Genomic DNA, 16,176 nt, shown 5'->3' with positions numbered 1-16,176 from the left:
CTGAAGAAAAAATTCTGTATGAACATAATTCTGTGCCTACGTTCTGTAACTTTGTCGAAAACTTCTCGCATCGAAAAATTTTAAAACAAAAATTCCATACGTTTCTCTATATTTGGAAAAATTACGTGTGTCTGTATCTCGATGTGAGAAGCAACCCTGTAAATTTTTTATTCCATTGGAATTATTGGAAACTGTCAAAAAAAGGGAAAATATTTGTACCTTTGGCCATCAAAGGTCATATAGACATAAGGTGTGTTTTTTATTACCACCGGTCTTAACTGGACAAAAAAAAACGCCTCGGGGCTTAACCTGAAATCTTGGCAGCACTGTATATTGAATGTTCCGAAAACAGCAGACACAACAAAAATTTATAATCATATTTTTCGCTTTCGTCATTTTTTTGTATTTTTCATGTATGTTTTACAAAGAGATACAAAAATGTATGCTAGCAAAACTATTTTCATACATTTTGTCCTTCCAAACGTGAGTTTTCACGTTTTTAAACAAATTCTAAACAATTTATGAAAAAATTAGTTTGGTAGCACAGATTTAAAACTCTTCAAAAAGTTAAGCCCAGAGAAATCTCCGGGCTAAACAACTAAGCCCAAGGGGCTAAGGTGTTGTTGTATTTAACATATAAATTGCTTAGCCCAGACTGCGTTTTTTTTGTCCAGTTAAGACCGGTTGTAAACAAAAACACACCTATAGTTTTCCAAAAATATCTCAAGGCTCGGCAGTCCGAAGGTAGAGCAGTCGGTCAGCGAGTGGAGGGTACCACGTTCAAGTCACAGTTAGGGCATGTAATTTTTTCTTTTTTTTTTCTTTAATATTCTTTTTTTTTATTTTAAAAATGTATGTGATACAAAAATAAATTACCGTGAACACTTTTACTTTTAACACATCTCACATTTAATGCAAGATTATCAAATTTTTTTCAAATATCTTACTTTCTCGCATCCTTTTTGCTTGTGAGTAATTTTGGCAGTTCAATCGAGAAATTATCTCGATAATTTTCTTACAGACACAGTTTTATTCACATTTTTCCAGTCTGTCAAGCATTTTGATTCAGAAATGTTTCAAGACGAGAAAAATTTGTTTATAGAAACAAACGAATGTAAGAAAATGATTTTTGTGTCGATTCACATTATTTTTGTTCCGATTTGCGTGTTTCATGCGAGAAATTTCTCGATGCGAGAGTTACAGAACGTAGGCACTGTATTCCATTATTCTGCTTTTCTATTATTCTTTATTTCAAAATTCTGTAAATCCAAAATTCTGTTTTTCAAAATTCTGCAAATCCATTATTCTGCTTTTAAAAATTCTAAATCTCTACATTAAAACATGTCCCTCAATTAAGCAGAGCAAGGTCAGCAGACCATAAGTTTTGTTATTGGACCTTTTAGTGCTAATTAAGTGCTAATTAAGTACCCCAAAATTAAATCAAGTGCTTCCCTACTTTTGGAAAAACTTAATGTTCTGCTAACTTGATTTAAAGTTAGCAGAGAAATTACTAGAAAATGCCTTAAACTTTTCAAAAAATTCCACTTTTTCGAACAAATTGGACATAAATAATTGAATATTCGACTGATTTGAATTAAGCACTCCATTTTCCGGCGAATTTTCCGAGATTTTCATAAAAAATCTCATTTTCCATACAATAAAATTCTTGTTCTGCTGGCTTGAATTTAATTTTTTTATAAAATTTAATATTTTCCATTTTTTACGAATTCACTTTATATTACGATTAACTCATAACACTTAACTTAAACTGTCGAACGCAAGCTGCTTCAAGGTTCTGCTTAGAAAATATCAAAAATCTGAACTCCAAAATTCTGTAAATGATAACAGAAAAATTGTATTGATAATGAAAAAAGTGCGCACTTTTTTCGTTATCAAAACAATTTTCCTTTTATCATTTACAGAATTTTGGAATACAGAATTTTGAAATCCAGAATTTTGTGTTTACAGAATTTTAGAATACAGAATTTTGAATATACAGAATTTTAAAATACAAAATTTTGAATTTACAGAATTTTAAAATACAGAATTTTGGAATACAGAATTTTGGAATCCGAATTTTGGCCCATACAGAATTTCGACCCCAACCCAAAAAAACCATTCATTCTGATTTTTGGTGAATTATTTCTCAAATATCGAATTTGAGTGTCATGACTCTAAAAAGAATATATCTCGAGTTTTGGATTTTTTACATTTTTTATTTGTGTGTGTGACTTTCATATATTTATAATATCTATCGATTCCAATTCCAATTTTATTTTTATCACGTTTTGTTTTGATAATAGATTGTTGCCCTTTTTCTAAATTCACCTTTGTTTACCCTACTCAAACTTCAAATTTTAAAAAATCCTGAAAATTAAAATTTTCAAATTAAATTTCCTATGACATAATATTTTTCTTATTACTCTTATTCAAAAATTTGCAAAAATGAACTTTAAGGCCTGGCAACCCTATGCCTTGACAGGATATCGCTAGACAACCCATGTGCAATTTATTTCTTTAGACACTAGCTTCAGAAAATATAACTCTTTACAGGTATAACGACGTAGATAGGTCGTCCTATGATGGGATTTTTTCCTTTAATATGGTGAAATACGAATGTAAGTACTTTTTAAAAAAATCCCTCCGCAAAAACTGTAAGCAATATCAAAAAATCAAGTTATTTTATTTTTCCTAACTTATAATAGGTGTGTTTTTTATTACCACCGGTCTTAACTGGACAAAAAAAACGCAGTCGGGGCTAAGCAATTTACATGTTAAATACAACAACACTTTAGCCCCTTGGGCTTAGTTGTTTAGCCCGGAGAATTCTTTGGGCTTAACTTTTTGAAGAGTTTTAAATCTGTGCTACCAAACCATAAATTGTTTAGAATTTGTTTAGAAACGTCAAAACTGACGTTTGAAATGACAAAATGAAAAAAAAAAAACTAAAAAAAAAGAATTTAATTTTTTTTTTAACTGAAAACAAAATCTTTGTTGTGTTCGTGATTTTTTTTATTGTGATTTGTGAATTTAAAATTACATAGCAGTGATAAGAGAACTTTTCACTTCATACTTCGCACGATGACCAAGTTGAAGCTGTGTTTAGCTACGCCATGGCTTCGCACGAATCTCAATTGGTGGGACACTGACAACGATGTGACCAATCATAGCTCTGTCCTTCATGAGTTCTAAGCTCGTGAGTGCAACAATCCAGTCACCGTCGACACATCCTTAACTGGCGGCCGAATATCTTACGTCTGCATCCAACTTGGAGTTAAAGACAGCAAGTTCGGCGGTATGTTTACCCCCATATGTTCAGGTTTACCTTCATAAATGTTCAGGTACAGTGTTATGAAACAGAAGTTTTCGGATTGAGATTCCTCCATTTCCATTTGATATTTTTTCAGAGACTGCTCAGATGAGCTTGTTAAGAGTTATATTACTTACTCTATTGTTGCAAAGAAGCGGAATCTCAGTGAAAACATGTGCTGGTTTGGAACCTGATTTCAGGAGAATAAGGTCAATGCACTTTTAGATGAAGAAAGCAGTGTGTCAATGAAGAGTTTGGCATTTTAAGCTTCAATTTTCCAATTAGTGTACTTTTGTTGCAGGTCACAGCAAAAAATATTGTGTAATGCCGCAGTAGCTTTCTAAAAACATCGTACAAGCAAGACACTGGAAAAACTATGCGGGTCCACAAAGAGTGATTCGCTAATCTTTTATTCTCTGTACGACACCCACAATGAGTCTGGAGGTGAAAGAGGAGACGATGAAAATGTCGATTTTTGTCGAAATCGCAGTTCTTTCATTAGGAAGCGGGGATGGTCGCGATGGAGATCTGTCAAACAAATGGGTCTCAGGCATCTGGATGCAGTCGCATACAACAATGTGAAACTCCGTCAGTGAGTTCTGCACCGAGTCCTAGTACAATCTAAGTTCCGTTGTTGATATCATCAAAAATAATTGCACATTTAACATTCAATCAAAACAAACTCAACTCTTCTCTAATTTTAGGATTTCATAATAATCCAGTTTTAACAGAAGAATATTTACAAGCTCACAATGCAGTAATAATTAGTTGGAACAGTTGAAATGTCATCTTGCATGGATTTATGCGACCAAGGAGGAAATGTCACTTTAACTAGCCTGAAGCTTAAGAATTTTAAACACTTGAACCCTAAGATCAAGTGCGTTTTATCTATTGCATGTTTCTTTTTCGTAATGAAAACTTAAATATGATTTTGTTTATTTTTTTCAATATATAGATTGCGATAGGCTTCATCGATTTTTATCTTATAAAAATTGTCTTTGTTTTTAATCCTCTATTAAATGAATAAATAACAGTTTGTGTAAACAGTATTTTCTGGATTTTTGTTGTTTTGTTTTTGATGTTTCAATTATAGCCTGCAGCGATTGTAATCAAAAAAACATCAACTACTGCCGCATGTACCCATGGTATAAAAAGAGAAGGTATGATCATTAGAAAAAACTCAGTATCGAGAACTGTCAAAACTTAAGGTTTTGACAGCCCAGCCCATTGAAATTGTTATGTGCTAGTTGTCATAGTTGCATTGTCTGCAATCGCTAATGCTTTGGCATGAATGGATTTACCGTTTATTTAGGGACACCGTTGAATATCTTTGCAGGAATAAAAAACGCTCCGTCTCTCGCCAGTCATTATAAATAAATTTCTTGTGTAAACATTTGTTTAAACATATCTATCGCAAATATTATAAATTTATTTCAAGATCGCTTTAAATACTATAATAATTTGAAATACTTTGCCAACCTTCGACCTAAGATCTCGCTAACTTAATTACATTCAACGCATAAGAGAAATCATCAACTTGTATCCATTGCAACTTATTTGACAAGAATTCGTAAATGCATCCTTTTAACATGATTATATCACACTTTACTACAAATACAAATAAACAAAAGAACATTTCTTAATTTGTGTTCGTCTATTAATTACCAAATTACATACAAGCATTTACAATAATTTATATATTCTATAACCTCAGATATCACTACTGCATCGTATTTTCCAGATTATCTATAACAAGAATGACAAGTGGTTTCATTCGGTACTGATTTCTTGAGCTTAGCTCCAGACTGCAATCGTTAAGGTGCTGTTTTGGCAACCTTAATAAGTTCATCACTCAAATCGATTATATAATCAAGTTGCAGTACGAAACTTTCAGGAAGAATGCACAACCAACTTCCAAAATTTGTTTGTCTTTAAGAACTTTTGTTGTATGTCGAAGCTCTGGATCAACAGGCCCACCAGAGGTGAAACCATCACGATAAAATATAATTCTTAAATGCAATAAAATTAAAATTAGGATTTTGTCTCTTATAGGGGAGCCACAACGAACCTTACTGTATTCATGGCCCTTTGAGTTGACCAGCTGGGTCCCAGAATTCGGCAGCTAGCTTTGAATAGTGTTCCACTTTAAAGTTTGGTTATGAATGGGTCATTTGATTGTACTTGTTGGACGTCGGTTTTGGAGAATGTCAATTGGAATTGTATAATTCTGCTGAAATTCTAAAATTATTTAAAAAGAGAAGCTAAACGAATATTTTTATTTATACCTTTTGCCATGAATGACTATTCTGAGAGGCTCATGGACATTTTAATATAATTTTGTTTCGAGTGGAAATAAAATAGTTCCTATTTTATTGTTGAAATTTGTTCTTTTGTTTTTTTTTTAGTTTGTTTCTGCTGTAAATTTTTATGTTTGACGTTTGACAACTGTATATTTGTCTAGTCAGCTGATTTCGGAACATTTAAAACGCAGTGCTGCCAAGTGTTTAGGTTAAGCCCCGAGGTGTTTTTTTTGTCCAGTTAAGACCGGTGGTAATAAAAAACACACCTAATAATAAAAATTATTTCAAAAATCTTTTATTCTGATTTTTGGTGAATTATTTCTCAAATATCGAATTTGAGTGTCATGACTCTAAAAAGACTATATCTCGAGTTTTGGATTTTTTACATTTTTTATTTGTGTGTGTGACTTTCATATATTTATAATATCTATCGATTCCAATTTCAATTTTATTTTTACCACGGTTTGTTTAGATAATAGATTTTTGCCCTTTTTCTAAATTAACCTTTGTTTACCCTACTCAAACTTCAAATTTTAAAAAATCCTGAAAATTAAAATTTTTAAATTAAATTTTCTATGGCATAATATTTTTTTTATAACTCTTAGGGTTGCCATATAAGCAGGGTCGCGTATTCAAAAATTTGCAAAAATGAACTTTAAGGCCAGGCAACCCTATGCCTTGACAGGATATCGCTAGGCAACCCATGTGCAATTTATTTCTTTAGACACTAGCTTCAGAAAATATAACTCTCAACTGGTATAACGATGAGGGTAGGTCGTCCTATGGCGGGATCTTAGACTATTAACTTATTGCATGAACCTAAAAGTTCAATATAATTTTTACAATAAATATTTTGTTTTAACAATTTTTTTATAAAAAAACATTGTCTTTTTTTATTTTTTTTTGGTCTCTAATTTTTATTTTACACTTTTTTTTACTAAATTTAGGTTCATGCAATGCGTATAATTATATTTTATTATAAAAAAAATTCTTTTTTGATTATAAATAATTATCTGGACTTGGGCATTGCACGGCGCAAACTGTATACGCCAACCTCAAAGAGCTGTAGAGCCGCCATTTTGTTTTTATTTCACATCAAAAAAATTGTATGAATACTTTATAATGTCAATAATATCATATACTTTTCCAAATTTCAATAAATGCTTTCGGTTTTCCAAAAAAAAAATTATTGAAAAAGCTGTCTTCCAGAGAGATTTCCCCCCTGAAAGAGTCGAAACCAAAAAATATGACAACTCTACTATGTTTAAAGCCTACCCTTCAATCAAACAAGTCCGACCTCGGTCCGGATCCGCTGAGTCCGAATACGGATCAGAAACTGGTCCGAAGGCGGCTCAAATTAGTATGGAAATTATAATCACCGCGAAGTCGATTGCATATGTATTGGTGTGGTGAAAATCTCCATTCCGAGAAAACGGAGCCGAAGTCGGACCCGAGTCGGAGCAGCGAAAACCTACTAGAAAGAGGAACAAAAAAGGGATGACGTTTCGCATTTGCGACCAAAAAAGAACAAGATTTATTTTTTTTTTTCTTTAATTTTGGCAAACGAAATTTTAACAATAGCCGTTTTTTATTATTACTTGATCCATATAGATCATTAATTAAAATATATTACAACAACTACATGAGATCTTGCAAGATCACGATTCGTGATCCTGATGAAAAGCAAGATCACGATTCGTGATCCTGATGAAAATCAAGATCTCATGTAGTTGTTGTAATACATTTTAATTAATGATCTATATGGATCAAGTGATAATAAAAAACGGCTAATATATACAATATAAAATACAATACATTTTTTTCATTTTATTTTATTTGTTGTTGCTGCTGTTGTTGGTGTTTCTTTAGATGCCCAATCGCATGTTTCACCTGCTGCCTTTTTCTTCATCATTAGAGATTACATCTACAACACAAACAGAAACACATCCCTTTAAGGCTTGGCCACACCGGAGGGTACATGCGGTAGCGGTACGGGTAATTGTATGAACAAAATTTCAAACTGACACATCAACGTTCAGATGTGGAATTTTTTTCATACAATTACCCGTACCGCTACCGCATGTACCCTTCGGTGTGGCCAAGCCTTTAATCCAAACACTTTGAGCGATATATACAACATACCTCTTTTTGTTTCCATATTGTTAATAGTTTGATATAATTGTTTATAATTATACTTATATTTTATTAACAACGACACGAGACACGACGCGACTAAACACTTCAACAAAAAATAACAAAATGACGCTTTTGCTCTTGTTGGCTATGTCTGTCTACTTTTTTTTCCTTTTCTCAGTTTTCACCACGATTCTCTTAGACTTTGTGTTCATACACAAAAAGTTGCAAGTGTGTGAGTGCAACCCCGCTTTTCTCGGTCGGAGGTCGGACTGTGTTTTCTGGACTCCGTTTTCTTGCTTGAAGGGTAGTACGCAGCTGACGTGAAACGAAAAATTGTGAAGTCTCCAAAGTCAACAGCGGACATGTTAACGAAAAAATACCATCGGGTATCACAGTACACATAAAAAGGTAGGTAATATATTCCAAACTGACATTGGTGACCAAATTGTTAAAACATGACAATTTGCCGACCAATGTCAGCTACCGTAATTCTTAATTGTTTTAAATTACCGACGAAAAACGCACAAAAACCGAAAACCACGCACACCACTAATTTTTTAACAATTATTGACCATTTTCCGCAAACAAAATTTGACAACGTTCGGAAGATATTACCTTATTATGTGTACTGTAATCGTATTATAAAGCAAAAATAATAATAATACAAATACAAAAATTCAAGAAAAAACATCAGAAAATAAATTTTAAAGCAAAAACAAAACAAATTTTAATGTCGTTCAAGATTTCCTTAAACCAAATTTTGTATAAGAAATTTCGTTTTGCTTCAACTGCGTACTAGACTTAAAGCAGTAAAGGGGCAGCCCTGCTGACAAATGTAAGCACAGTGTTAAATTATAAATTTGGCAGCACTTGTCATGTGAACGTGACTTTGACAATACAACAACAACTCTAAATTGTCATTCTTCAAAGTTTGCAAATTGTTCGTCACAGATTGATCGAGAATAAAAAAAATTAAAATAAAATAAAATAAATAAAAGAAAAAGCCATGGAACAATTCAAAGGATTAAAGAAAACTTTATACATTTGGTCGAATTCGAATCAAGAATCCATGGAAAAAAGTATCAACCTGATAAAACAAATAACTGGTGGAGAAGTTCTTGTTGAAAACATTGATCGACTTTCAATGGGTAACAAACCATTTCACAACTATTTTAGGAGAATTTTTCTAACATTTTATCTCCCCCCCAACAGCCTCACATCCCAATTCAACATTTGATCTTATTGTCGTCGAAGGTGCTCGTTCCTCAGATGCATTTGCCAAGCTATTAAGCCTACTCAAACCGTCTGGTAAACTATATCTGGAAAAGTACGAAGGGAGTTCAGAAAGCGTCAGTCAAGAATTAAAACTTTCTGGATTCCTTGAAATTCAAAAGGCAACTGATTCCATAACTTGCCAGAAACCCGCCTATGAAGTTGGCTCATCTGTTAAGTTATCCTTTGCCAAGAAAGATGTTGCCGCAGTTTGGAAAATTGACGCAGACGATGGCGACGAAGAGGAAACAATCAACGAAGATGATTTGCTAGATGAAGAAGATAAAGCAAAACCAAATCCAGAGTCTTTGAGAGGTAAATACTAACTAAATTAGTGCAAATACTTGATTTTAGAATTACTGAATGTGTTTGGTAGTTTGTGGAACAACTGGAAAGAGAAAAGCTTGCAAAGATTGTTCTTGTGGGCTGGCTGAAGAACTGGAGGCTGAGAAAACAAAGGTCGCGGTTGAAACAAAAAATGCAAAGTCCAGCTGTGGAAGTGTAAGTGAATGAAAATTGTTTTAAAATGATTATTTTGATTTGAATTTGTTTGCAGTGTTATTTGGGAGACGCTTTTCGTTGTTCAACATGTCCTTACTTGGGAATGCCAGCTTTCAAACCTGGCGAGAAGGTTCAACTTGCTGGAAATTTACTTAAAGCTGATTTATAAATTTAAATTCTTAAATAAAATTATAAATTAAGATTTCTTTACAATAGTCCAGTCAAGTTATACTTTTGCTGAGAAATAATTCGCAACTGCAATTTGTACTCAAAATATGAAAGTACACTAGTACAGGAACTAAACCCCCCATTTTCCGAACAAATGTCTGGACGACTTTGGCCGCCATTTTGTTTTGAACAGTTTTGCGACTATCGCTTGTAGTTCGGCTAGTTTTGGTCTTAGAGAAAAATGTTATGAGACAAAGTTGTAGCAAATTTTATTTCCCACAAAAAATGTTAAGTAAGTTTTTATTCTAAAACCTACCATTTAGGAGTTATAATGAATTTCGTAAAATGCTATGCTCACTTATTTTTTATATTCACCATAACTTTTTTTTTCAAACTTTTATTAAAAAATTGTTGTTATAAAAGTTAAAGAGCTACTAATTATCTATGTTTGTCTCATACTAAGTTTTTTTGTCCGAGTTGCCGTTTCCTCAGTAAAACAAAAATTCAATAAAAAAATTAGCAAAAACAGGGTGAGGGGAGAGTACGATAATTGTGGTGCCGAGATTTTATAACAGTTTTTTGAAGAAGGGTTCAATACAAGTATTTTTTACTATCGGAAGGGGGGTCTATCTCCCCCCGTTTATGCGGGAGGGGCAGTTTTCTAAAAAAAAACAGCCTAAAATAAAAAAAAATATTAAAAAACAACGGCAACACTTACAGTTATGAATGATACATTTTTCAAAAGCCACAATTATATGCATTATTGTAGTTTTTAAATGGAGCTATTAAAATTTATAGTTTTTGAAATAATCGATCTCAAAGTTAAATTTAGGAAAAAAAAATTTTTTTTTAATCGATTACTTCAAAAACTATAAATTTTAATAGCTCCATTTAAAAACTACAATAATGCATATAATTGTGGCTTTTGAAAAATGTATCATTCATAACTGTAAGTGTTGCCGTTGTTTTTTAATATTTTTTTTTTATTTTAGGCTGTTTTTTTTTAGAAAACTGCCCCTTCCGCATAAACGGGGGGAGATAGACCCCCCTTCCGATAGTAAAAAATACTTGTATTGAACCCTTCTTCAAAAAACTGTTATAAAATCTCGGCACCACAATTATCGTACTCTCCCCTCACCCTGTTTTTGCTAATTTTTTTATTGAATTTTTGTTTTAGTGAGGAAACGGCAACTCGGACAAAAAAACTTAGTATGAGACAAACATAGATAATTAGTAGCTCTTTAACTTTTATAACAACAATTTTTTAATCAAAGTTTGAAAAAAAAAGTTATGGTGAATATAAAAAATAAGTGAGCATAGCATTTTACGAAATTCATTATAACTCCTAAATGGTAGGTTTTAGAATAAAAACTTACTTAACATTTTTTGTGGGAAATAAAATTTGCTACAACTTTGTCTCATAACATTTTTCTCTAAGACCAAAACTAGCCGAACTACAAGCGATAGTCGCAAAACTGTTCAAAACAAAATGGCGGCCAAAGTCGTCCAGACATTTGTTCGGAAAATGGGGGGTTTAGTTCCTGTACTAGTGTACTTTCATATTTTTAGTCCGAATTGCAGTTGCGAATTATTTCTCAGACCTCCATACAACCAAATCTAAAATGACTGGACTACAAATACATAAGTTTATTAACACAAGACATTCATCGAAGCAATTGATTTTTTGAACTGACTCATATGAAACTCATGCTTTTTGATTGATGTTAGACATCAAAAATATTATTCACTCTGATTTAGTTTGGATTAAAATGAATTTTAAATCCAATCACTCAAATTCAAATTTCATAAATCAAAGGGTTTAATTTTTTGTTCATATTATTCACTCAAAATAAGTTATGTGATTACTCAATAAATATTGTATATATTTTCGTTTATCTTTATTTTTCCTTTTCAAAATATTTGAGAAAACAACTGAATACTGTGAAAATTGATTTAACACCTGGTTTTATAAAGTTAAACAGACTTCCAGAGGGCAGTTTAAATTTATTTGGATTTCTTTACATTTTTATGTATTTTTAAACTAGTGAATAATATGGCCGTTACTGACACAAGATTTCTTGCTGTACGTGAGAGATCCATTCAAGGCGGTAACAAATAAATTTTGAATGATTACGCAACCAAACAGAAAATTGTTGACACTACGATAAGAAATCCTTTCGTTATATAAATGAAAATTTATTCAAGAGGATTTACTTGGTCTTCTGCATATTTCTTGCATTAGAAATGTAGAAAAAATATCCATCGAATCGACACTTTATTTTGGTCTCAAAATTATTTTAAAAGCTGCGTTCCTTTGGGCACATTTACTGCTTAGTACTTAACCCTTTCGTTTAAGCCCAGCGTTACTCTCATGTAACATAAAAAATTCGTAAAAAATATTCCATTCAATAATTTTTTAGGCTTCGATGGCTAAATTGAAAGATAATAATGTCTAGTTATTGGATAAGTACAAAACTTTAGTCAAATATCATACTTTAAACTTTTTTTTTATCGAAAATGGGACTGATTTTCACTTTTTTTTTATGTGGCCATAATTTTGAAAAAGATATAAATAATGTAAATACAGAGTGTTTTGTTTTTTAGCTTAGAAGAAGGAGTATACATCATTATTAAGTATATAAATAAATATTTTCTCAGTTGTCCGGCTTTTTTTGGTGGTCATAGACAGTTAGTAACATAACTAAAATGTAATATGAGAGTAATACATTAGTTTTGCTATTAAAAAATTTGGAAAATAACTTTTTGCTATTCATATATCTTGTTGTCACGATTAAACTGAAAAAAATTTAATATTGATATTCATAGTTTGGGTTCGAACGGGTTAAAGCTGCTTAAAAATACTTTTTCAATAGGGTGATAGTTGTTGAAAGCAACTTTAAGTAGGTACAAGATATATGAACCCAAAGGAACGCAACTATTATTTGAGGATTTAGTACTTTGAAAGGGATAAAAACAAGTTGGGTCACTTTTAAAAAAAATATTTACAAATTGATATTAGCTATAAAATTGTTTTGTCTAAAGACTACAAGCACTTCTCTTAAAGTATGTATTAGCAATGTCTCCAAGCTCTAGTTAAGAAAAATCGGGGGGTAGATTCTATTAAACACGAAACAAAAATGATCATTTGTTTATGAAAAACTCAAATTCAGTATAAGTTTTTTGGTTTTAAAATAAACCGTTCGCACACACAAAATCGTTACTTCATTTACGCAATACAAAATCTCATCCCAGACTCTTAGAAAAGAGGTGAAAACTTTGAAAAAAAAATGAAGAGCATAATATTCGGCCCAATTGCTTGTGAACTGCGTTCAGTTAGTTATCATAAGTTGATAGTTGACAGTGTTCGCATATAGAAACGTAAAGAAACGCGTAAAGAAACATTTGGTAATCCCTGACGCCAAATCCAACAATTTATGGAAAAAAATTAGAATTAGAATCTATGCGGAAGTAATGTGAAATGCGCCAGCATAGAAATATTCAATAATTTTCAATTCAATTTGTTTTTCCTTATTTTTTGTTTAATTTTTAGGAGGCAGTTGTAGGTATCATTGAAAGTTTTTAAGACGATGAAGCCAGCAATAATTGTTATAATGGGTAACCACATGAAGATTATGAGATAGAGAATATTTTTCCTAAAAAAAATAATTTAATCGGATCAAGGGGTTTTTTTTATAAAAAAAATCAAAATAATAAATAATTTGATTAATTTCACTGATCATTGAAACTTTGAATGATCAAATCGTATTTAAAAAAAAGTCTAATACTATGTTTCCACCTACGCTAAATCCTAGATTTAGCTAAGTAGGTTTAGAATAAATCTCGAGATTTATTTTAAATCTACTTCGCTAAATCTCAGATTTGGCTTCAGCTACCCTAAATTTAATATTTTCACCTACTTTCTTCAGTCCGAGATTTAGAATAAAACGCGATATTTATTCAAAATCTACTCAGCTAAATCTCGGATTTAGCGTAGGTGGAAACGTAGTATAAGTCAAATTAAAGGTTATTTTTTAGTAGAAATATTCTATAACTTATAAGCTTCATTCACTCGAAGGTTTTAAGTAAGAAAGATGGAAAGTTATACAAGAAAAATCTCCCTAACTTGATTTAATCGTCTACCCTAATTCCCGTTTAGAAAATGACGTTGATGTCTAGTCCGTAATAATTCCTAAACGTGTTCGCTCAGTGCGTTTGATGCATTCCCCAGTGATATAACCATAATAAGATGTCTTGTATCAATTGCGTTTCGTTGTGAAATTCAAAACGAAAAATTTTTGTTCCATTGCAGATGCCCTCAAAAAAAAAAAACACAAAACCATCTATCTCACTTTACCTTTAAAGAGCTCAACTTTTATTGTTTTACCTTTTTTGTGTTTAATTCAACAGTAATACTTCATTTAAATTTATATTTACACAAAATGCGTCTGTCCACTCCCACTCTTTGATCAAAGTAAAAACTGTTCTCGATTATATTTTAAACAAACTAATTAAGGTATCTCTTTGTGTTTTTTCTTTTTTAAGTTAAGTGCCAAAAGTTATTGACTGGGATATACGCCTTGATTGGGTACAATAGTGCATTTATCATTGTGCACAGAACGCATCTTTAGCATCATAGTTTGCATTTACAATAAATTAACTAAAAACCTACAAAACTAATTGTCACAGCGTCGACCCTGCAGGCTGTTTGTTCTGGTCAACCTGGGAAATTGTTGGTGTTGGTTCGGGACTAGCAGCAACAGCAACTGGCAAAACCTTACTTAATGACGATGCAGGTCTAGGAGTGGTGGACAGGAAGTTGCCTTTGGCTGGTGCTGCATCTATCGAAGTGTCTAAAGTTGTCGCAGTTGTAACAATTGCTTCTTCGGTTGATTGTTCAGCAAAGATCCATCGTTTTTTGTTTAGAAGGAAAAGCACCATCAAAGCAGGCAAATGAATCAGCGAGAACCGAAAGAGTTTACGTGAACTCCCACTGTCTGATTTTTGGTAAAATTTCCAAGCTAAAACAGAAAATACATAAATAACTTCGTCAAAAAAGAAGACTCACGAAAAGGTTTACCTAGATAGCAAAAGTAAGCATTCAAGGGCAGCGTTTCCAGAGCGAACCATGGGTTTGTGACATCTAGCAGAGGAGCTGCTACAGAAAGAACAGCAAGGGCGCCCGTATATCGCAATGCAGTTCGTCGACACAGAGCTGGATTAGTCACCGACATCATTCGGTACCCAGCTCGTGAATAATCTGGCCTAAGGTTCCACGAAAGGGCATTGAAATGAGGGAACTGCCACGCATACAAAAGCCCTGCCAACATCCAAGCACCTGTGTCTAGTGTTCCAGCACATCCTGCCCAGCCCATTAGAGGTGGAATTGCACCCACAAACGACCCTACCCACGTATTGAGGATACTTACACGCTTCATTGGAGTGTAGATAGATGTGTATAGGAACAGATTACCAGCTCCCAGAGCTGCTGTCAAGCCATTTACTCCGAAATAGAGCATTCCCAGACCAGTAGTGGCCGACACCACCGCGAACCCAATAGCATGGGCAGGAGTTAGTTGTCCAGTTACCAGAACTCTGTTCTTTGTCCTCGACATCTGCGAGTCGAATGGAACTTCGTGATATTGATTGATGGAATTAGCGGCCGCCGACATTAAGCCTGTGCCAACAGAGCAAAGAACGAAGGTTGTGGGATCGAAGGCTGCTGGAGCCATGGCATAGCCAGCCATCGATGTTATCACAACCAGGGCTAAAAGGGATCATTATGAAAAACTTGAAGGAAAAATCAATTACTGGGCTTACATGTTAATCGGAATTTGGATAGTTTCTTGTAGTTGCTAAGAAGGCTACCAGTTTGCGTTGGACTTGTTGTCCAGGGAAGTATCTCTGGCTTAACTTTTGCAACTGGTTCCTCCCGCGCAATGTTCGGACTCATTTCCATGCGCTTGGACGTATCCAAGAGAACTGCATTTTTATCCTCGACTGGGACAGCCACCGAATGAACTAAATCAATATTAGTTGATGTTGTCGTATCATCAATTGATTCTTTGGCTGGCAACCGTGTGGCATACTACGCACATAAACAGAATCAAAAAAATTATGTGATAAAAATGTTTACATAACCATTTTAGTCATTTGTTTTTTTCTTCACCTTTTGATGACAGTACCACCAATGACGTCCAAGCTCTTGAGGAAATTTCCTCGTTTTTAATACCAATTTAATCATGATTAATTAGAAAGGCAGCATTTTATTTGTGGGCATTAAATTTTCTAAATTTGAACACACGATCGACAAAAAAAATGTAAAGTAAACAACCACTGCAGTTGGATGGTGGAGGAACAGAAATCGAAAATTATTTTTGCTCGGTCGAGGTTTTTTTTGCAAAAGAACAGAAAAATGACGTTTTGGTTTGGTTGTCAGAATTTTTGACATATAGGCCGCATGCGAAATGAATGAGGGAGAAGGCTAGATTG

General features: G+C 33.0%; 2 protein-coding genes and 1 long non-coding RNA gene across 3 annotated transcripts; 1 reads left to right on the top strand and 2 right to left on the bottom strand.

Moving 5' to 3' along the window:
* Positions 1–5,233: 5,233 nt before the first annotated feature.
* LOC129913784 (uncharacterized) lies at positions 5,234–5,705 on the bottom strand. The gene is made up of 3 exons (XR_008772092.1): positions 5,596–5,705; positions 5,379–5,537; positions 5,234–5,319 (listed from the first exon to the last, which is right to left on the bottom strand). It is a non-coding gene; the product is annotated as an uncharacterized LOC129913784 (long non-coding RNA).
* A 2,974-nt stretch (positions 5,706–8,679) lies between these two features.
* Positions 8,680–9,732, top strand: LOC129916314 (anamorsin homolog). Its single transcript, XM_055996176.1, has 4 exons — positions 8,680–8,894; positions 8,959–9,333; positions 9,395–9,519; positions 9,575–9,732. Exons 1-4 carry the CDS (start codon positions 8,753–8,755, stop codon positions 9,686–9,688), a joined length of 756 nt encoding a protein of 251 aa, XP_055852151.1. The 5' UTR covers positions 8,680–8,752; the 3' UTR covers positions 9,689–9,732.
* Positions 9,733–14,036: 4,304 nt separating this feature from the next.
* Positions 14,037–16,118, bottom strand: LOC129915860 (protoheme IX farnesyltransferase, mitochondrial). The gene is made up of 4 exons (XM_055995555.1): positions 15,854–16,118; positions 15,505–15,772; positions 14,765–15,451; positions 14,037–14,705 (listed from the first exon to the last, which is right to left on the bottom strand). The coding sequence occupies exons 1-4, from the start codon at positions 15,926–15,928 to the stop codon at positions 14,368–14,370; spliced, it is 1,368 nt and encodes a 455-aa protein (XP_055851530.1). The 5' UTR covers positions 15,929–16,118; the 3' UTR covers positions 14,037–14,367.
* Between the last annotated feature and the right edge of the window lie 58 nt (positions 16,119–16,176).

This window comes from Episyrphus balteatus, chromosome 3 (genome assembly GCF_945859705.1).
Source record: "Episyrphus balteatus chromosome 3, idEpiBalt1.1, whole genome shotgun sequence".
NCBI lineage: Eukaryota > Metazoa > Arthropoda > Insecta > Diptera > Syrphidae > Episyrphus > Episyrphus balteatus.
This window is presented reverse-complemented; position numbering and strand designations above follow the sequence as displayed.

What these genes read in the sequence shown, in the direction of transcription:
- LOC129916314 (XM_055996176.1), top strand. Translation starts at nt 8,753, where the DNA reads ATGGAACAATTCAAAGGATTAAAGAAAACTTTATACATTTGGTCGAAT. An exon ending in AAATCCAGAGTCTTTGAGAG is followed by an intron (nt 9,334 to 9,394) that starts GTAAATACTAAC and finishes TGTGTTTGGTAG; the next exon opens with TTTGTGGAACAACTGGAAAG. An exon ending in CAAAGTCCAGCTGTGGAAGT is followed by an intron (nt 9,520 to 9,574) that starts GTAAGTGAATGA and finishes ATTTGTTTGCAG; the next exon opens with TGTTATTTGGGAGACGCTTT.
- LOC129915860 (XM_055995555.1), bottom strand. Translation starts at nt 15,928, where the DNA reads ATGATTAAATTGGTATTAAAAACGAGGAAATTTCCTCAAGAGCTTGGA. An exon ending in GGTGGTACTGTCATCAAAAG is followed by an intron (nt 15,773 to 15,853) that starts GTGAAGAAAAAA and finishes TTATGTGCGTAG; the next exon opens with TATGCCACACGGTTGCCAGC. An exon ending in ATCCAAATTCCGATTAACAT is followed by an intron (nt 15,452 to 15,504) that starts GTAAGCCCAGTA and finishes GATCCCTTTTAG; the next exon opens with CCCTGGTTGTGATAACATCG.